Here is a 21,541-nt window from a genome sequence, read left to right as displayed (position 1 = left end):
ATTAGTTCATTAGTGGATTTTGCTTTTCATTGCAAGTATGTAACTAGATTCCTATGTGTGCATGCATGCCTCATCACTTCAGTTGTGTCCGACTCTTTGCAACCCCATAGACTGTACCCCGCCAGGCTCCTCTGTCCATGGGATTCTCGAGGCAAGAATACTGGAGTGGGTTGCCATGCACTCCTCCAGGGGTCTTCCTGACCCAGGGATCGAACCCGCGTCTCTTAAGTCTCCTGCACTGGCAGGCAGTTTCTTTACCACTGGCACCACCAATAAGCCATAATTATCTCTGTGTAGTATTGAAAATTTGTCATCAGAAACCTTGAAAGCTTTCTCTGAATTAAAACTTCTTCAATTATTTTAAGATTCTACTTGGAGGCATAGTCAAGTTCCCAGGTCTTCATCAGTGGTACTTGGATCATTTGGAACTGACTTGATGAGAGAGAGGAGAACAGATTCCTCCATTAGTAATCTTGCGGATTATAGTCACCGAAGTGGTGATTTCACAACTTCATCATGTATGTATAAGCTATACTGTTATGCATAATTTATCTAATAATGTTACATTTTCTTCTTTGTATCATTAAAATCACAGTACAGAGGAATAAATGAAATAAATACTATGAAGATTTAGAATATAGGATAGCTTGATATATATTCTAGGACTTTGTTGTTTTACTGTAAAAATTGTAACCAATTTAAGTATCCAAATTCTGTTTGCTTATAATTTTTCCACTTTGCTGAATGTATATGTTTTAGATATACTTGATAATTCTTATATGCTGCAATATAATTTGCCTTATGAATTAAGAAAAACATGAAATCATCATTTTAAGACATAATTTAGAATTCATTTAGTTTAGCATGAATTTGTTTTTGTTTTCATTTAGTTGAAATAAAAACCCACACTGTTTCTGTCAGTGTGTGTAAGCCTAAATTTAAAAAAATAGAAGTCCAATGAGTTATCCATTATGCAGTGAATCCACCTGAAAAAAATAAGTGTAATTAAAAAAATAAAATAAAAATAAAACAATAGTAGTACATAACTGAAGATAAAAGATACTAACTGAAGTTGACAGTCATAGCAGACAAAAGTGGAATTTGATTTACAAAGAAGAATATACATTTCTGTTGGAAGGTTTAACTAGATTTGTTAAATGACCTTACTAGGGCAATTTGTTGCTTGATTTAAGACAAATGAAAGCGTATTTTCATTTGCTTGACTTTGGATGGAGGAGGTTTAGTAAAGTGTCAGTAGCTTCTAGGTTTGGGGAGTCTAAGTGTATGGAATAGATTCGTCCCCATTGATTCTTCCATGAGGTACCATGTGTTAGCACAGTAACAATCTAGTTCTTAAACTAGGTATATGGATGAATATTTTTTATAAAGGAATGCTGTGGTATTTCTCATTCCACTTGAAGGTTAGAATCATCAGCAATGTACTGTTAAAATTGCAGATGCCAGAGCTCTATTCTGACTAGGAGTTCCGGGCCAGTATTTTTTTTTTTTTTTTTTAACATAGTTATGGTTGATGAGTAATCAGGGATTAAAATCCCTGTTGTTAACTTGAAAGAAGAGGCCAAAGATTGGAGACAGTTTGAACTGTTAGCATGGTTTGCAATAAAATTACAAGAATGATAATATTTACATGAAATAACTTTGTACTTATTAGAGTAAGAAAAATTTCCAAAACACCATCTCCCTATGAGAATTTTGCTTTTACTTGTTATGAGTCATTTACTTTGAGTTTTTGACCCATTTACAATTCCTTATCCATTTAGATGTTAGGTATTCTTCTCCCATATCAATTTTTGATCAATAAATTCAACTGTTATACCTTTATCCGTGTTGGTTGATTGATGTTTGCCTCTTATAAAGCTATAATGCATTTCTATTTTTAAAAATTTGTAATGACGACTTTATTCAGCAGCACTGGATTTTACCAAAAGTGTAGACAGATAGTTAAATATGTTAATTTTTTTTCTGTAATAGTAGTTAGGCTGTGTAGTTATAATATGCCAGTGTTCAGTTTGAATCTAAGGGTTAATTTTGGCATTAATTAGTGGTTAATAGACTTAAATTTAATAATGCACAGATAATTCATGTAATTGGTTATCTTTTCTTTTTTAAAAAATAGATGTTCAAGACAGAGTTCCTTCTTCATATTCACAAGGAGCAAGACCAAAAGAGAACTCATTGAGCACTTTACAATTGAGTGCATCATCTACTAACCACCAAATGCCTTCTGAACATCAAACCATACCATGTTCTAGGGACTCTGGTAGAAATTCTTTAAGATCAAATTTTTCTCCAAGAGAATTAGAATCTCCCCAAAGCAGTATGCAGCCTGGATTTTCTTATACTTCAAATAGAGGTGAAACCTCAACTATAGGCAGTTCAGATAGGATTAACTCATCTCACAGACCATTTCAAGAATCTTCTGACAACGAAGGTAGACGCACAACAAGGAGATTGCTGTCACGTATAGCTTCTAGTATGTCATCTACTTTTTTTTCACGAAGGTCTAATCAAGACTCCTTGAATACAAGGTCATTGAGTTCTGAAAATTCTTATGTTTCTCCAAGAATCTTGACAGGTTCTCAGTCTCGTGGTAATGCAGCATCAGCCTCTGATATTCCTGATAATAGGGCATCCGAAGCTTCTCAGGGATTTAGATTTCTTCGGCGAAGATGGGGTTTGTCATCTCTTAGCCAAAATCATAACTCTGAGCCAGATTCCCAAAATTTTAGCCAAGAATCTGAAGGCAGAAATACAGGACCATGGTTATCTTCCTCACTTAGAAATAGATGCACACCTTTGTTCTCTAGAAGGAGGCGAGAGGGACGAGATGAATCTTCAAGGATATCTACCTCTGATATACCATCTAGATCTCATCATCTTTTTAGAAGAGAATCAAATGAAGTGGTTCACCTTGAAGCACAGAGTGAGCCCCTTGGGGCTGGTGCCAACAGACCACAGGCATCTGCAGCACCGAGCAGTGTTGGTACAGGTGACTCCCCCTCAGATTCAACTCGGAGCGGACGAAGTACAGGGATAACGGGGATCCTTCCTGGTTCCTTATTTCGATTTGCAGTGCCCCCAGCACTTGGAAATAATTTGACTGATAATGTTATGATCACTGTAGATATTATTCCTTCAGGGTGGAGTTCATCTGATGGAAAAAATGATAAAACTAAAAATGTACCTTCAAGAGACCCAGAAAGACTACAGAAAATAAAAGAGAGGTAAGTTTGAATCCATGTCTTAAGCCTGTAAAGCAGTAACAGATTAGAGAAAGAACTGCTTGTTTCTAAAATGGTTTCTCATAAGAGTGATATCTGAAATTTTCTTCCTTTAAAATTTACATCCAGTAAGATGTTAGTATCTTGCTCAGAGGTAAAATGGATGAGAATTAATTCTAGAGGTAGGTACTGGGGGTGTAAATTGCATCGGGAAATAATCTAAATGTTGTTTTTAACCCGCTTTGGACACAGATACGTATGGAGACAAAAGGCCTTAATCTCTTACCCTTTGTCTTGGTAGGCTAGTGCTACATGTAATTGGTAAGTTGACCCAAGTGGTCATGTGTATCAAGACAATATTTCACCTTTTAATAAGATCATTTATTTACCATTTATTTATATTTCTGATTTCGAATCTTTTTTGGGATGAGGTAAAATCACAGATTTTTAAATTTTTTTAAAGTCTAAATGTGTGCTGAATTACTGTGACTGACAGAAATGTCAATTTAAATTCAGAACCTAGAATTTTTTATTCATATGAAATCTTCTCTAGATTGCTTAAAAATCTCTGGGGAAAGATGAAAGATCAGAGATTTTCGGTCTAACTTAATTATTTTGTCGTGTTAATATTGTTGCTTAGTTTTTCCATGTATTACTTTTATGATGAAATAGGATAGGATGCTGCTGCTGCTAAGTCGCTGCAGTCGTGTCTGACTATGCGACCCCGTAGACGGCAGCCCACCAGGCTCCCCCGTCCCTGGGATTCTCTAGGCAAGAACACTGGAGTGGGTTGCCATTGCCTTCTCCAATGCATGAAAGTGAAAAGTCAAAGTGAAGTCGCTCAGTCGTGTCCGACTCTTGGCGACCCCATGGACTGCAGCCCACCAGGCTCCTCCATCCATGGGATTTTCCAGGCAAGAGTACTGGAGTGGGGTGCCATTGCCTCCTCCAATAGGATAGGATAGTGCACATAAAATATACTTGTAAGAAGAAAAGACTTACGTAATGCTAAGGTCATTGGGTGTTTTTGGTTTTTGTTTTTTCTTATTCATAAAGGCCCCAGTAATGAAATTCTTGGGGAGCATAGTTGTTACTATCACTTTAGATTCTTTTTTGTTTTTAACAAGAAACAATTCAAATCTTACTCTGGGTAATAAAGGAAGCTTCATATGCTTTCTAAGATAGTGAACATAGACGACTATGTTTCCACTTTTCCTTAGAAAAAACAAATTGTACCAAGTAAAGATTCCCTTAAAATTTGCTTTTTCTCCTTTCATAGAGAAGAATTTATTCTGCTGTGGTAGTGTTAGGTTTAATGTTACAGGAGCAGCCTCTATTTGTGAACAGTCTGCTGAGTAATATAGTAAGTACTATATTTCTTATGCTCAAAGTGAGATGAATTTGAGTGCAGTAGTGTAAGTAGGCAAAGCATTAGTTTACTGATTTCCAAAGAGTAACCAGTTAAGCCAGCACTGCCCTGTCTGGTTAGCTAGTTCAAAAGCACATTTGTTGGGGTATTTTAACATGGAGTTTATATGTGCGTGTTCCTTTATTATGTTTTTCATTTATACATGAGGATTATAATATACTTTACAATTAAATGAATAAAAGTGTAAAAAAATGGACTCTCCCAGAGTAAAAACTCAGAGCCAAAGAAAGTCACATCTGAAGGTAAAACATAAAGATTAACATTCGAGGGGCTTCCCTGGTGGCTTAGTGGTAGAGTCTGCCTGCCAGAGCAGTAGACACAGATTGGATCCCTGGTCCAGGAAAATCCCACATGCCACAGAGCAACCAAGCCCACTCGCCACAACTACTGAGCCTGTGTTCTAGAGTCCAGGAGCCGCAACTACTGGAGTCTGCACGCCCAGACCCTGTGCTCTGCAGCAAGAGAAGCCCCCTCAGGGAGAAGTCTGCACACCACAGCTAGAGAGTAGCTCCCATTCACGGCAACTAGAGAAAAGCCCATGCAGCAACAAAGACTCAGCCAAAAATAAATAATAACTGTTTAGAAAAAACAAAGATTAATACTTGAGGTTATATCTCTGGTTAAGCCTAGGTATGGAAGTCACCTCAAAGTACATCTGTTTCTCTTTCCACAAATCTTTTGCTAAACTCATATGAAACCCATATAATATAATCCAGGTTGTATTTCAGTTAATGTTTAGTATTCTGTATCATCAATTTATTGAGTACCTTTTTTGTGTCAGCAGTGGACTAAGGTGAGAGATTTTAACCAAAAAAATTACTTGTTCTATACTGATCATTTCTGCATTTAAATAAGCAGTACATGTTGGCCTGTGAAATAGAGGATGTGGGTTAATGGGAACTACTCCACACTTTAAAATCCTAACCTTACAGAAATGAGAATGATTTACTAACATTACTAGGGGTGGGGAAAATGAGGAATTTTAAAATCTGTTGTTTTGATTTTATTATGATTTAATACAAAACTTTATCAGTTTAAACATAACGTGGTTCTGAGGTGAGGTGAAGTCATTCAGTCGTGTCCGACTCTTTGCAACCCCATGAACTGTAGCCTCCTAGGCTCCTCCATCCATGGGATTTTCCAGGCAAGAGTACTGGAGTGGGTTGCCATTTCCTTCTCCATAACGTGGTTCTAACAACATGTAAATTGAAAAATCATAAGTCAATGTTTAATTCATCAAAGTTGTCTTAAAGTTTTGAGGGGACAAAAGTAATGGGTATATATGTACATTATCTTTATACTCCTGGAATTGAAGTAATCTGTGATATTGCAGAAATTAAAATCTTAATGAAACTTATAAATTATGAAAGCTGTGGAACTTAAGCTGTGGTACCAAGGACAGAATTACTTTAAATTGTTTGAAGATAAGTAATAGGGTAGCCTATTTGATTTCTTTTAAAATATTACATTTTTTACTCTTGTTGAAAGTATTTTTCCTGTAGTTGCTATTTATTATTGTTATTGTTTGCCTTTTTTCTACCCAGAGAGACCATGATATATTTTGGAATTAATGTATGACTAGAAATGACCAACCAGGATGAGTTTTGATAGCTCTGTTTAGGAAATATACTGTCTTTTCCAGTCTCCTTTTAGAGGACTCTGAAGAAGAAGAAGGTGATTTATGTAGAATTTGTCAGATGGCAGCTGCATCATCCTCTAACTTGCTGATAGAGCCATGCAAGTGCACCGGAAGTTTACAGTATGTCCACCAAGAGTGTATGAAGAAATGGTTACAGGCCAAAATTAACTCTGGTAAGATTTACCCCTTTGTGTATTAAGTTTTCACAGTTTTTTCTAAGAAATGCATGCATGTATGGATTTTAGTAACAATTCTGATTATAATTTATTCAAGTTTATACTCTTAACAAAAGTGCCAATCATTTTTTGAAGCAAAAGCATTAAAGAGCATTAGTTTTGCTTCATAAATTTAATGTATGGTAGTGTTGTATTTCATTTACTGAATAATCTGTTTACTTCCATATGTGTATAATTAACTGTGATTTGTTATTGCTGGTGACCCTTATATCATGTAAGATGCTTTTGAATCAAAGAAATACGGTTACTATTTAGCAGCTATGTGTCCTTGAGAAAGATTTATTTTCTCTAATGTTATTATGCAGCAGTAGGATTACTATAGGGAGTCGTTATTTATTAAGTGCTGTTATGGAGCCAGGCATCGTTCTAGATACGGGATATAGAGAACAAGTCAGACAAGGCAACTTTCTCCCATGGTGGTGGTATTAGGTGTTAAAGGAATGCCTTGTTGAGATGCTGCTGCTACTAAGTCACTTCAGTCGTGTCCAACCCTGTGTGACCCCAAAGACGGCAGCCCACCAGACTCTGCCGTCCCTGGGATTCTCCAGCCAAGAACACTGGAGTGGGTTGCCATTTCCTTCTCCAATCTTGTTGAGATGAGAGCATTTTAAACTTGAACAAAGAGGAGCTAGCTATTCTAGAATGAGAGGAAGAGCATTCCAACACATGGAACAACTGGCACAGAGCCTTTAAGGTGGGAATGGCTTAGGTGTGTTTGAGGAACTGAATGAAGGCCCAGTGTGGCTGTAACTTGTGGGAAAGGACAGGGGTGATAAGTTGAGATGCGAGAGATGAGCAAAGGCTTGCTCATTTAGGACTTTGAAAGCTAATGTCAGAAGCTTAGATTTTTATAAGTGTTATACGAAGCCACTGAAGGTCAGGGGAGTGAAATGATCTTATTTCTATTTTGGCTGCTCTGTGAAGAGTGGATTTTATTGGGACAAGAGTGAAAGCAGGGAGCCATTGTGACCAACTAGGAATATATTGTATTAGAGGTAGTGGTGGTGGTGGTAGAAATAGATGACTCCAGTATGTTTTAGAAGTAGATTCTATGGGACTTGCAAATGGATTGGATGTGGTGGAGTGAAGAAGAACAATTAGAGAAGTAACTGGTTTTGCCTTGATCTACTAAGTAGATCATGGGACCATTTACTAAAATAAAGAAGACTGAGAAAAGTGTAAATTTGGGAAAGGAAGCCAAGAGTTCTGTTTTGGAAATAATTATATATGAACTGTTTATTAGATAATGATATGGAAATGTCATCTGGGCAGTTAGCAAGACAAGCATGATGTTTCAAGGGTTTCAGTGCTGAAAATTGCAGTTTTGGGAATCATGAGCACATAAATAGTATTTTAAGCTTTGAGATTCAATGTCACTAGCGCAAGGGCAGATACCAAAAAAATGAACCCGAAACAGAGCTCTGAAGCATCCACACATTTAGTGGGAACAGAGAAGATTTGAGGAGCATCCTCAGTCTGGTACAAAGAAAACAGAAAATGTAGTGTTGTGCAAGTCAAAAGAAGAACATGTTCTAAGAGGATGTAATCAACCCTGTCAGGTACCACAAAGAAGTCAGAACAGAAAGATAAGAACAAGGAAATGACAGCTGGAATTTGGCAGCATGGATGTCCTTGGTGACTTTATTGCTGGGCAAAGTGGATGAGGTGAGGTGTCATTGTATTACTAAATTGGGCTAAGACTAGGGAAGCAGCAACACAGACAGACCCCCTCTTACAATAAACTTTACTGTCAGGATAATTGGAGATACAGGGTAGAAACTGGAGAGTTTTCTACCACCTGGTCATGGTACATGTTTTTGTTTTTTGTTTTCAAGGTAGAAAATTTGAGGACATGTTTTTATTTTAACAAGAGATACTGTGAAGAGAAAAATGGATGAAAAGAGAAGGGGAAGATGGGATCCAGAGTACAGGTCGAATAGGTAGTTTTTAATAGGAAAAGGGTACCTGGTAGTGTAGATATGGACTATTTCTAACCAAAGTGTGTTGCTTTGGTGAGAAGGTGCTTTAATTCCCATATAATTGCCTCTGTTTTCTTAATAAGGGTCTTTAGCTGATGGAGGGGATGGGTTAAGAAATTTTCCTATGTGAGGAAAAGAACATTCTAAAATGTTTTCAGGGTTTTCAGATAGTACTAGTGTCCATAAAAATCTGTGGCTATGAATATGATTTAAAAGTGTGATTGGGATACATGTACATTTTTAAGAAGCAATTTTCAGATGCTTGGATACAGACAAGGATTTGAGTTCAGTGGGGTTGAGACCTTTGACAGGCAAAAAATGATGAAGGGAGTTAAAGTTGGATGTGGTTGTAGTGAGCCTAGAAATTAGACAAGAAAGAGGGAGTAAGGACATTAGGAAGTAGATAGTGAGAAGTCGGATCTGTGTTTTTTGAATCTCATTGACATTGAAGATAATTGCCAGAGTAGGTGAGCTAGAATAGTAAAAGATTGTAGGTATACAGAAGAGATGCTTAACACACAGATTTTAGGAGTAGTGCTGTAAAGTGCAATGACGAGGTCAAGGTTAATGACCATAAAGTGGGTGGCTGAGGTGGGGACAGGTAATATTGGAAGCAAGGATGTTGAGGAAGTCAGAATCAATTATGGTCTTTGTAGATGTGGAAATAACCAAGAAATAAGTTGTGTAAAGAAGATAGGTGCTACTTTGCCAACAAAGGTCCGTCTAGTCAAGCCTATGGTTTTTCCTATGGTCATGTATGGATGTGAGAGTTGGACTGTGAAGTAGGCTGAGCGCCGAAGAATTGATGCTTTTGAACTGTAGTGTTGGAGAAGACTCTTGAGAGTCCCTTGGACTGCAAGGAGATGCAACCAGTCCATTCTGAAGGAGATCAGCCCTGGGATTTCTTTGGAAGGAATGATGCTAAAGCTGAAACCCTAGTACTTTGGCCACCTCATGTGGAGAGTTGACTCATTGGAAAAGACTGTGATGCTGGGAGGGATTGGGGGCAGGAGGAGAAGGGGACAACAGAGGATGGAATGGCTGGATGGCATCACTGACTCGATGGACGTGAGTCTGAGTGAACTCCAGGAGTTGGTGATGGACAGGGAGGCCTGACGTGCTGCAATTCATGGGGTCGAAAAGAGTCGGACACGACTGAGTGACTGAACTGAACTGAACTGAAAGTCATTAATGAATGAGGAGGAACTTTGAGTTTCAAAACAGCAATAGGTATCGAGGACATCTATCCCTGTTTCTTAGTCCTGAGGTGCAAACGGTTGTTGGGAGGAAGTGATTGCAGAAGAATATTTTATCAGTCTGTGAGGCCCTGTGGTTCAGTCTTGAAGTTGAACAGGTGATTCATAAAGGAAATTGGTTGAGAAGAATTTACCTGTGTTTAGCAATGAGTACCAGGAGGACCTAGTGAAATAGGTCCTCCTAGGAGGACTAGTAGGGTGGGAAATTAGATCATAGTAATAAATGGACATACTTGTGTGGCAGTGATGGTCTGATGATGATAGTTGGGTGACAGAAAAATAGGTTGTGAAGTATGATGGTATTAATTTCAGTGTTAATGATCTGTTGGAATTTGATAAATGTGTTCAAACTGGATATGATGAGGCTAGCGGAAAACTTTTCTTCCTGCAGCAAGATGGCAAAGGCCTCATTGGGGTAGGGGGTTATCTTTTTTTCTAAACTAACGTGATCCCAAACCTGTGGGATGGGCCAGTCTTACCTGTAGCAGCCTCTTTTTGACTGTGTGGTGTTATGAAAGCCTTGTGTACTTTATTAGGCACTGCCCTGGGGTGTTATAAGTTTAAATGAATGTTCAGCGTGGTTCTTGACACTTAGCAAGGGCCCAGAAATGTTAGCTATTACCAGAATGAAAAACACCTTGACTCACCTTCTATTATATTTGCAATTGGATTGTTAGTATTGTATAGGTAGGAAAACAGGTAATACAATATATTATTTAAGAACATTGGCTTTTGAGAGTTAGACTTGCTTTAGGTTGGAATAATGACTCCCCAACACTTAACTATAGGATTTTGAGTAAGTCTCTTAACTTGGGTTCTCAATTCTGGTTGCTGATCAGAATTACCCATCTATGTTTTAAAAACAGAGATTCCTTAAATCCAATTTCTAAACATTCTTGAATGTTAAGTAGGTCTGGGGCTGGGCCTCAGTTCCATCAAGAGTCAGATTGAGGAATAGTTTGTTGTTAAGATCAAGTGAGATGATGTTTATGAATAGTTTCTCACAGGATTGGGCTCACAGTACGTAATTAAATAGGTTTTAAAGGTAATGATAAGTATTCATGGTGATGAATGTTAAGATCTCAAGAACTGAACCTTCCTGTTAAGTTTTCACAAGGCTTTCTCATATTTACTTGAAGACCTCATCTGGTAGATGATTCATTCTGATAGAGATTTGTTTAAACATTTAAGCAGCTGCTATATATAGACTGTTAAAAACTCTGAGGATGTTCAAAGATGAATAGAATAAGTTTAATATAAGCTTAGGCAAATGTAGGCAGGGCCTACTGAATGAGGTGGGATATGAAGGACACCTGAGGGGTGTCCTGGATTAAATGAGGGGTCCTGGATTAAAGATTTCAAGGATAACTGGTTCCTCCAAGCTGCATACGGCCTTTTTGAACAACTTCTCTATGTTACTTGTTCCATAGAAGAGAAACATGAAGCCTTAAAATGTGAAAGGCCATTATTAAATTGCATCCAGTGTCCATATTTTATGATCATTATACTTTTCCTGCTTCTGACTCAAAGAATAAATGTCTTAATAAGAGAAAACCTTCTGAAGTGTCACATTTTTTATATTCTCCATCTTGAGTGTAGTATATTTCAGTAATATATTTTTAAAGATTAAGAAAATATTATGAATGCATTTTAATTTCAACACTTTCAAGTATGCTTGACTTCTAAAAAGCAAATCGATATTATTCACATACTTGATAAATAGAAATGTCTTTTGCAGTTCACTCCAGCCTATCTTGAGGCGACATAGACATGTTACTACCTCAAAATAGCATTCATTCATTTTCCTTTCAGCTGTTTTTAGAAAATGCATGTAAGTTACTACAACTGTTGTCTTAGACTTTATGCTAAATTTTTATTATTAACATTGTTATTAAATAACACTAATTCTAAGAGTTTATGAGCTCTTCAAGACAGGCATGACTACTTTCTTTCTTAATGTCTAGAACTTCTAATATTTTTTTGGCACATAACAAGCACTCAACTTAAATTGAATCTAAATCTTTACCTTATTATGCATATGACTTATTCTAGTTTTTAGGACAGTTTTTCATTTTAAAGCCCTGTTTAACCAGGAGGAAAATGGCAATATGTTTAATTAAACAAGACTGGTACTTAATTAGAGCCAGAAGCTTAGGAGTAACCAAATGTTGAGTGCATATAGGACAGAAGGAATTGTATTTAATTATGGTAAAACAAATATATAACATGAAATTTACCCTTTTAACCATTATTTAGTGTATAATTCAGTGGCATTAAGTAGATTTAGAATGTTGTGTAAGCATCACCACTATTTATTTACAAAACTTTTATTAAGTCATCCAAAACAGAAATTCTATATCTATTAGGCACTAACACCCTTCTCACCCTCTTCCCAAGCACCTGGTAAATTCTGATCTACTTTCTCTCTGAATTTGCTTATTCTACATATTTCATATAAATGAAATCATATAATATTTGGGGGCTTTTTGTATCTTATCTATGTCTTATTTTACTTAGCAGTTGTACCACGTATCAGGACTTTTGTTTTATGGCCGAGGGGAGCTGTTTTTATCTGAAGAAGAGTGGGTCCCTTTCTTTGCCTCCTGTGTTATAGGGAAGACACATTTCTTAGACCACAGACAGTCTTAGTATACGTTATCACATCAAAGATACTGGCCTAGGTCTATGTAACTAGTTGTTTTAGATACCATGTTTTTATGGCATCCGGTCCCATCATTTCATGGCAAATAGAGGAGGAAACAATGGAAACAGTGACAGACTTATCTTTTCTTAGAAGAAAGTGATGACCAGCCTAGACAGCATATTAGAAAGCAGAAACATTACTGTACCAACAAAGGTCCATCTAGTCAAAACTATGATTTTCCCAGTAATCATGTATGGAAGTGAGAGTTAGATATAAAGAAATCTGAGTGCCAAAAAATTGATGCTTTTGAACTGTGGTGTTGGGAAAGATTCTCGAGAGTCCCTTGGATTGCAAGGAGATCCAACCAGTTCATCCCAAAGGAAATCAGTCCTGAATATTCATTGGAAGGATTGATGCTGAAGGTGAAATTCCAGTACTTTGGGCACCTGATGCAAAGAACTGACTCCTTGAAAAAGACCCTGATGCTGGGAAAGATTGAAAGCAGGAAAAGAAGGGGACGACAGAGGATGAAATGGTTGGGTGGCATCACCGACTCAATGGACGTGAGTTTGAGCAAGCTCCGGGAGTTGGTGGTGGACAGGGAAGCCTGGCGTGCTGTAGTCCATAGGGTCGCAAGGAGTCAGACACAACTGAGTGACTGAACTGAACTCAACTTTTATGGCATCTTATCAAAGTACTTAAAGAGGAAGTAGGAAGTACAGATAATATTCCATTGTCAGCATCCCACATCAAAATATATGAGTATCTGGGATGGGAAAATAAACACAAGGTGGAGGCTTAGGTACCACAAGAATAGGACATGCGTGTCAGGTGTTACTAATTGCTATTTTAGGAGACGTTACTGGTTTATGGTAGTTGTACATTCTCCCTGCAGTCTCTTCCTCCCTTCCTTTTAGTTTTCTATATTCTAAGCTTAAAACCCACAAGGAAAAATGTTTTGTGGAGACAGCCAAATTAATCTTTATTTGTGTGTTTGTTTTTTTTTTTTTAACCAGGTTCTTCACTAGAGGCTGTAACCACCTGTGAACTCTGTAAAGAGAAGTTGCAGCTTAACCTGGAGGATTTTGATATTCATGAACTACATAGAGCTCGTGCAAATGAACAAGTTAGTATATTTTGCCTAATTTGGTAAGTGTCTATTCTGTGCTTAAAGGACAACTCTTGAAGAAAAGATTAAATCATGATCTGAAAACCTACATTAAAATAGTAACGTAATTTTCTTTTACTGCATTAAGTATAATTTTTCTTTACTTTCCTATAAGTTTTGAAAATGAAGGGCAAAAAAAGCAAGTCACAGGTTTTAAATTATTAAGGTAAAATGTATTATATAGTCCCTAAATAAACCTGAAAATAAAGGCTTAGGAAAGTGGTCCCCAAATAGGCATGCTAATCTTAGCTCTCCAGAGCTGTCTCAGTTGTGAATGCCTCAGTCCTGGACTGTAATTGAAATGCCTAGCCCTGGATCTACATCCTCTGTCTTTTAATGTTAGAAGTAGTTTTTTACACAAAAAACTGTCTGCCCCCCCCCCCCCATGTTCTTCTACTCTCCTAGTTCCCTCCACTCTCCTTATTGCTACCTGCAGCTTTATACAGAATACCTTAGGAAATCTATTATTCCAAATTCACATTGTTTATAAACCTCTTTCTTTTAGTATTGTGTCATTTTAGTTTATTTATATAATGAATAATCTCCAATCTTATTTAAAAATTTTTCAGAGATATTCTCATTTCTCAGATATTTTTGATGTGTATTGATAACTATTCTCCTGAGAATTGACTTGGTCACTAATTTTTATTTTTTGAAACTTTAAACTTTTAAAAAACTTTGATATGCTTAGGGAGAATGAAGAGCTCAGTATTTCCTCCCTTCCCCCCTGCCAAAGGAAATTTCTGAGAGCAAAAAGATGTTCAAGGAGATGACAGGGTTGACTCAAGAGCCACACTATCCAAGTACGCTTAGCATATTCATTATAGAGAGAGAGATGATGGTGGGAGAATGCATAAATGCTTGAAAAACACTTTTTAAATGAGTAATGGATGCCCCCTTTTTTTGATTGAGGCAAATTTCACATAAACATAAAAATCATAAGTGGAATCAAGCAACATAATCCTGTATGGATACCCTTTACTTTTAAAATGTAGGAATAATGAATACCCTTTGAAAAATCTGATTAAGACCACACAATAAAATTTACAGATTCACAAAATTTGTATATGATTTAAAGGATTTTCAGATCCTTTGAAGTGGATTACTTCAATCCAGGTAAAGAATCACTCAAAATGCAACTCTGGGCAATTGATGTAGCACAGATGCTACTCATACTAGTTTATTTTATTCTTTAATGAGCCAGCTGTCCAAAGAGAATACTAGTTTCAGCAATTGTCTTAAATCTCCACGGAATCTCTCTGGATAGCTGAGCATTGGTATTTTAAAGAACAAGGGAAAGAGTAAGTAAAGGCAGAATGATGGAAAGAAATTTTTTTTTTAATCTTCTCAAAATGAGAGTAGGTTTCAAAGGATGATTTTCTCCTGCCGTCCTTCCTTCTCTAGGAAGGTGCTCCATCATGTCTCTGAAAGGTGGTTCTTTGCATTTCATTTCAACCAGGAATGTTTTCATGATTCTCCAAGGATTGAATGGCCCACAATCTTAAATAATTTATAAGTGAGAAAATGTTAGGTGGAATACAAAACAATGACAGTCTTGATTAAGCTTCCTGACTTTTAACTTCTTTGTTCTGTGTAAATCTTGGATTCTGGGGGCCTAAGAACTATAGTTTTAAATAACTAGTTTAATACAGTTTATCTCATCCAGTGGCTTCATTTTTTTCAAGGTGATAAATATTAAAATTAAAAAAAATTCTGGACATAAATTTCCTTTTAAGTAAAAAATTAAGAAGTGATGATGTAAAGACAGTTTTTAAATCAGTTTCAAATTTTTTGAATCCTCTGTGGAATATGAGAACAGGTAGTTGCTGAAGTTGATAACTAAGAACGTATAGCTCTTAACTTCAGATGAGTTAATTACCAAAAATAGTACAATGTAGTTTACTGTATAAAAATTACAGGATAGTTTAGATTTTTAATAACACTATATTCATGACTTGTATTGTTAGCTTCAGAACAATAATTTTGAACCAAAGGACAGTTTTTACCCACTAAAAATTTCTATGTGAATCATCCAAGGAACAGTTACTCTTTTACCTTTATTTTTATATTTACTGTTGCCTTGAAGTTAATTATATTATGTAATAAGTGTTTGACCCATATGAATAGGCTTTATTTGCATATGTTGATACATAGCTATACATGAAATGGTAATTTTTAGGTAAACATTTATAGCCATTTGTAGTAATAAAATCTGTTAGGTGCTTTATAGAACTAGATCATTCATTCTGTCCTCAAATGAGTTAAAAGTCCCACTTATATAAGTCATTACATAACAGAAGACTGAATTAAATAAAGAGGATATTCATACACCTATTTGTATCGCTTACAGCATTAGTACATTTATGATATTATGGAGGGTATTTCTTGATTTAATAGATGGTGCTATATCTCTTAAGAACTGGATATGAATACATTTCCTCTAGTTTATCAGTATATGAATGTCAGTCTCTTGTCTATTAATTTTTCATTCTCCATATATCTTCTTTTTCTCATTTGCTTCCCTCTTGAAGGCTGAGTATGAGTTTATCAGCTCTGGTCTCTACCTAGTTGTGTTACTGCACTTGTGCGAACAAAGCTTTTCTGATATGATGGGAAATACGAATGAACCAAGCACACGTGTCCGAGTAAGTAACCTTGGAGCAGGGGGAAAGGGAGGATATGATGCAACAGTTGTTTGCAGTGGAAGGCAGATTGTTTTATATGTTCACACACTGTTTCCTTTGGGAAGTTCCTATATTATAAGCTTTCTTAAAAGTAAAGGTATTGTAGTTTTAATAGAAAAAACTGTCTTTATCAAGGATCATAATTTTTTCATAAAGCTGTTTTTAAAAAAGTAATTTTCTAGCTCTTGAAGTTAATTGGAATATATGTCAGTGAGAAACAGGGACTTGGAAGTACTAAGGAAAATGCTCTTTCTAACAAGACTCAGGGTTATAACTTAGAAACCTGATACTGAACTCCAAAAACTGAAAGAGTATGGGAAATTAACTTCATTTTATTTGTTACTATCCTGTAAAAGATTACCACTCTAGTAGTTTTTAAGCATCTGTATTTCAGACTACTTACAATTTGGACTATTTGGTGTTTACTCTGTACATTATTGCCTTATGTTTAACACGTAAGAAAGTTGTTTGTTAGGTATTTTTAATTAAATTGTACTGTTACGGAAATTTATACTCTACTGCCTTGCCATTTTATGTAGCAGAGACTAGAGTCTACATGTCATTACCGTAGCATTCTGAACACCTGATTCTTGAAATGTCTTCATAAATATATCCTTCACAGTTTTTTTATACAAATGTTCTCTTTGGTGATAAAAATTTAGTAGAGTTTATGGTGAGGTATGATGTTTCTGTTATATTTTGAAAATTATCAAATAACAAATTCAGTGTATATGGATAGAACTTTTTTTGTAATCATGTAAACATTCCTACTAGCCAATTGTTAATTTTTATCATTCAGAGAAAAGAGAAGGAACTCTCAAAGGCTTTCAGAGAGGCAACTTGTCTCTTCAGAATAAATGAACCATATAAATTAATATCTGTTGAATTCATGCCTTTGTAAAAGGTATATACATTTAAAGTACAGAATCATATGTCATATTTCTAGGCAGGAAAATAATCGATTTATATTTTTTAATTGACCACTAACAATCATTTGGTACCAAATTGCAAAGGATTAATTTTCTCCATAGTTTTTGGAAGTGTTATATTTATACAAGAACACAGTGGTATTCATTGAATAAGATTATTGTTATCTGCTCCCAGTTTCTATATGAGTAATACATGATTTCTACATAACTGATAATGATATATAAAGTGTTTTTAAAAGTCATATCATTAAAAGCTTGTAATTTTTGATGTGGGGGATGAAAGACCCCCCTATTTAAAGGCTTAAAATTATGTTTGACTTTTAAGTAGAAATGAATCTCTTATACTGATTCTCTCTAGATCCATTTGCTACATTTAAACTACTGTATTTCTTTCTGCATTGTTTCTAGTTTATTAACCTTGCAAGAACTCTTCAGGCACATATGGAAGATCTCGAAAGTAGGTGGAATTTCCCCTCCCCAGACTTGTTGAATTTACTTTTGCAAATTAAACCCGTAGAACAAAACCCAAGTATATATACTTTACCAAATTAGAGCTTCATTTATAGGCTTAATAATACCAGAATAATTGAATTGGGAAAGATTGGTTGGGCAACTGACATTATTTTAATAGCATATTTTTAAATTGCATTAATTTTAATGTCTAGAGGATATTATTTTAACCATCAGTATTTTGCTTTTATATAAAATAAAAATACATATTTAATCACCTTAATTTTAACACTTCTAATGTTAACACTTTTTAAAAAAAGACATGTTTACTAATCAAAACACATTTCTTAATTGGCTAGATTTTTTATTTTGCGTATGAAATTTTGTTACTTAGCTTTGTTGGATCATAAAAGGTGTTCCCTGGGTTTATATACAGTTCCAGGAAAATAGGAGTGAAAGAGTCCTAATTCTGAGTCCCTAACAGAAGCCATAGTTTTTTTTTTGTTGTTTTTTTTTTTGCTCCTTGTTCAGGTCCTCATGGACCTTTAATAGGCAGCCAGCTACGCCAGCAGCTCCAATCTCTTAAGATCACGTTCCAGCTTTAGGACTTCTGCCTGGGCTCCTTTGTGAAGGCACTTAATGCCCAAATCTTTACAGGCATCTGCACAGCTTGCCCTCTTCTCAAAGTCCTACAGTCTCCAGGGTGCTTCATACCAGGTGGGCACAGATATTGGTGACTCTGGAACAGTTCTTGGGAATCCAAGATTACCCTACTTAGCTAATGTGCTTTTTTACCCAAAGCAATTGGCACTCCCCATGATCAGATTCCAGTACACTCTGAAGTGTCATCCAGTTGATTATCTTCTATACTCACCTTTAAATTACTTGGACTATTATATGTAGTCTGTGTAATGTTTTACCTTTAGAGAAAATTTAGCATCCTTTGAAGTAAGGTTTCAGAAGGACGTAATCCTCCTTTTTTAATTCCTTGAATATTCTTAGGCATGGGTTTTTGTCATTGAGTTTGTACAATTTTAAGTTTTAAAAGGATTTAGAGCTGCAGTTAGGTAATACAGTTCCACAGTTTTGGTTAGTATGTGTGGAAGTGGTATGTAAAGGAGTCACAATGGTATAATAAAGTGGGACGTCATTGAGTGTAAATCTTTTTTTCCTTCATACCTTCTTAGTTCAGGTCCATCGTGTTGGCTAATACAAAGATCTCTTTTTTGTAAGGTATAATTTATATTTGGTCAAATGTGATGAGAGTAATCTGTTGCAGTGTACATTTACTCAGATTGCTGTTAATTTTTTTACTAATGTTCTTATTTAGAATTTAGTTTCTTAAGCATGTGAATGAGAGGGAAAAGATGGAGTTGAAATATGTATATCCAAACTCAGGGTGAAAGATGTTGTGGGTGTTACTAGTTGACTCCTAAATACCAGAGTACTAATATATTCTGAAAACTGGTTTTGACTGAGTTTTCTTCTGTAGAGTTAATCCAGTAGAAAACAGAAATTCTCTGAAAAACTACTTTATTTTTTAGTTTGACATTTCTCCATGATATATATAAAACTTAAATGTAGGATTTTACTCCTCATGAGCTAATTACGTATATGCTTGGTATCATTTATTTAAAATTTCTGCAAGGTAAATATATGGAGACTTAAGTTTCATCTGTACATGTTGCCTGATTTTTTTCTTGTTGATTGCATTTGCTGGGTGCTCTAAAATTGTCCAGTATTAAATACAAGAAGAGTATGCATTTATCTTTTCTGCTCTTGATAATAGGGGAAATGCTGGTTAGATTTTTAGTGAATTTCCATTTTCCTTCACATGCAGTTTACTATGTCCTAAGACATTCAAGAATGTTTTCTATTAAACTCTTGAGCTACTAATGACTCTAATATAAATTGAGGTCAGAACTGTTGCAAGAGTGATGAGTCTTTGACAACATGGAGGCATAGAAATACTCTCAACAAAAGGTTTTTACTAAATCCAATTATTTTAATTTAGGCTGTATCTATATAAAGCTTTTTTGACTAAATAGAACTTTTTCTTGGCATTGTATAGACATAGCTCTGATGTAAATTGCAAGAATACCCATAACCTATTATTCTATTTCTATGTACATTGTTTTTTTCATTCTCATCGGATACATCAAACATGCAGCGGTAATAAGCCAGATTCTCCTCAGGTGTGTGAGAGCACGTGCCTCAAGTTTACTCTTTGTCTAGTGTATTTATCACTAGCTGTTGTGGACACAAACTGATCTCAGGAACTTTTTAGATGTTCTTGAACCACATTTTAAAACATTTTCATTTTAATAAAAACTAACATAACAAAAAGTTGTGGGGGTGGGGGCATTGTGGCTAGGCGTCACCTACAAACTACCCTAATGCAGTCATCATAATTTATCATTTTGACCAAACAGTATATAATAAATTGGGATTTTTGTTCTATAAATCATTGCTGTTCTGGCTTCATACTTACACTTCCATTCTCATCTCCCTTAAAGTCCTTCTTGATCATCCTGTTTTCTTTCAACAGCTTCAGAAGATGATTCTGAAGAGGATGGAGACCATAACAGAACATTTGATATTGCCTAACTGCATATAAGACAAATGGATGATCTGTGAACAAGCGTTATTAAAACTGGCAATTACGTATGAGTGAATTTTGTGGGGAAATGTCTGTTGAATATATTATCTCTATAGAATGAATATATATATATTCATATATACACTTTATGCATGTATATATATGTTCATTCTCAAGTGTTACTGAATTAAAATTCTGCTGGACCTTTAACATGGCCAGTGACTCTAATGTTTATAAACTGGTAATTAAAAGTATTTTTCTTTTAATGAGTGGGGAAAGTGTTACCCTTGTTTTAAATAAGCAATGTTGACAGCCCTTTTTTGTGTTCTGATTACTGTAGTTATATTTATGAAGAAAGGTTGGTGTTTTGGTCTGTTAGTGGTAAAAGTGGGACAAAATAGGCTTTCAAAATAAATTGCCAGATGGCACCTGATTATTTTTATTTTTAAAATGCCTTAAGTTGCAGTCTCAGTTTTATAATCATTTGCTTCCAGTGTTTAAAAAAAAAATAGGGAGAAAGTTAAGAGCATTATATTAGGTTTCCAAATTTAATTTGAATTCTAAATTCACTTAGCAGTAAAATCTAATTTTCTAAAAAAGTATATAAAAATAAAGTGTACAAATGATGGATAAATTTTTGTATTGATTCGGAAAATGCAGATTATATTTGATAGACCATAGTATGTAGTATGTAGATATTCCTCTTAGGAATATTGCAGCTGTAAATTATATCAGAATTGCTAGCCAAATGCTGTTTGTTTTAAAAAAAATTATTGCAATCTCGAGTTAATGAGATACTTTTAAGGCCCACATTCAGAGTTTAAAACACTGGTTTTCAATGGGTTTTTTAGTGTTGTCACTTCTTTATAGATAAATATGATATAAATAACCTGTTTGGATCCTGGTTGTTTTTAACTGTTCCTTGGTAATTCTAAACCTTTATTTGATGACAGTATTTTTCACTACCTTTAGAGAAGAGATGAACATTACCTATTCACCATGACTAGACTTACACTGTGGTCCTGAGTTGTGTATACATCCATAACACTGTATATTTTCTTCATCAGCACCCTTAGGATACACTTTAAAATGCCTTCAGGTGGTTTCAGGTTAAATAAAGTCTATGTCAGACTACTTTTTCAGAATCTAAATAGAAACTATGTAATTTCCAAATGTGAATCAACAGTTTGCTCACTTTCAGTCAGACTGTTGGTCTTAATGTAAAACTTTGGCTTGAAATAAAGTGCATACTGATTTACTTTATAGTTTGAAATGTTTCCTTTTAA

General features: G+C 35.4%; 1 protein-coding gene across 6 annotated transcripts in view; it reads left to right on the top strand.

Moving 5' to 3' along the window:
• The window catches only part of MARCHF7 (membrane associated ring-CH-type finger 7), a 48,145-nt gene extending 26,632 nt beyond the window's left edge, over positions 1 to 21,513 (top strand). For 2 of the 6 annotated variants that reach the window (XR_003102323.3, XR_006547830.2), the window contains exons 4-11: positions 366 to 518; positions 2,138 to 3,245; positions 6,314 to 6,483; positions 13,442 to 13,551; positions 16,125 to 16,238; positions 17,615 to 17,663; positions 18,188 to 18,373; positions 20,205 to 21,513. Coding sequence is in view for 2 of the 6 variants with exons in the window: in XM_044934903.2 (XP_044790838.2) it covers positions 366 to 518; positions 2,138 to 3,245; positions 6,314 to 6,483; positions 13,442 to 13,551; positions 16,125 to 16,238; positions 17,615 to 17,663; positions 20,205 to 20,263 (1,763 nt within the window). In the remaining 4 variants the exon portion in view is untranslated. Of the gene's footprint in view, positions 1 to 365; positions 519 to 2,137; positions 3,246 to 6,313; positions 6,484 to 13,441; positions 13,575 to 16,124; positions 16,239 to 17,614; positions 17,664 to 18,187; positions 18,374 to 20,204 lie in introns of all 6 variants that reach the window. The other 4 variants (XM_044934903.2, XR_006547834.2, XM_044934907.2 and 1 more) reach the window with 4 other exon arrangements.
• Positions 21,514 to 21,541: the final 28 nt, after the last annotated feature.

This window comes from Bubalus bubalis, chromosome 2 (assembly GCF_019923935.1).
Source record: "Bubalus bubalis isolate 160015118507 breed Murrah chromosome 2, NDDB_SH_1, whole genome shotgun sequence".
In the NCBI taxonomy this organism is placed as follows: domain Eukaryota; kingdom Metazoa; phylum Chordata; class Mammalia; order Artiodactyla; family Bovidae; genus Bubalus; species Bubalus bubalis.
This window is presented reverse-complemented; position numbering and strand designations above follow the sequence as displayed.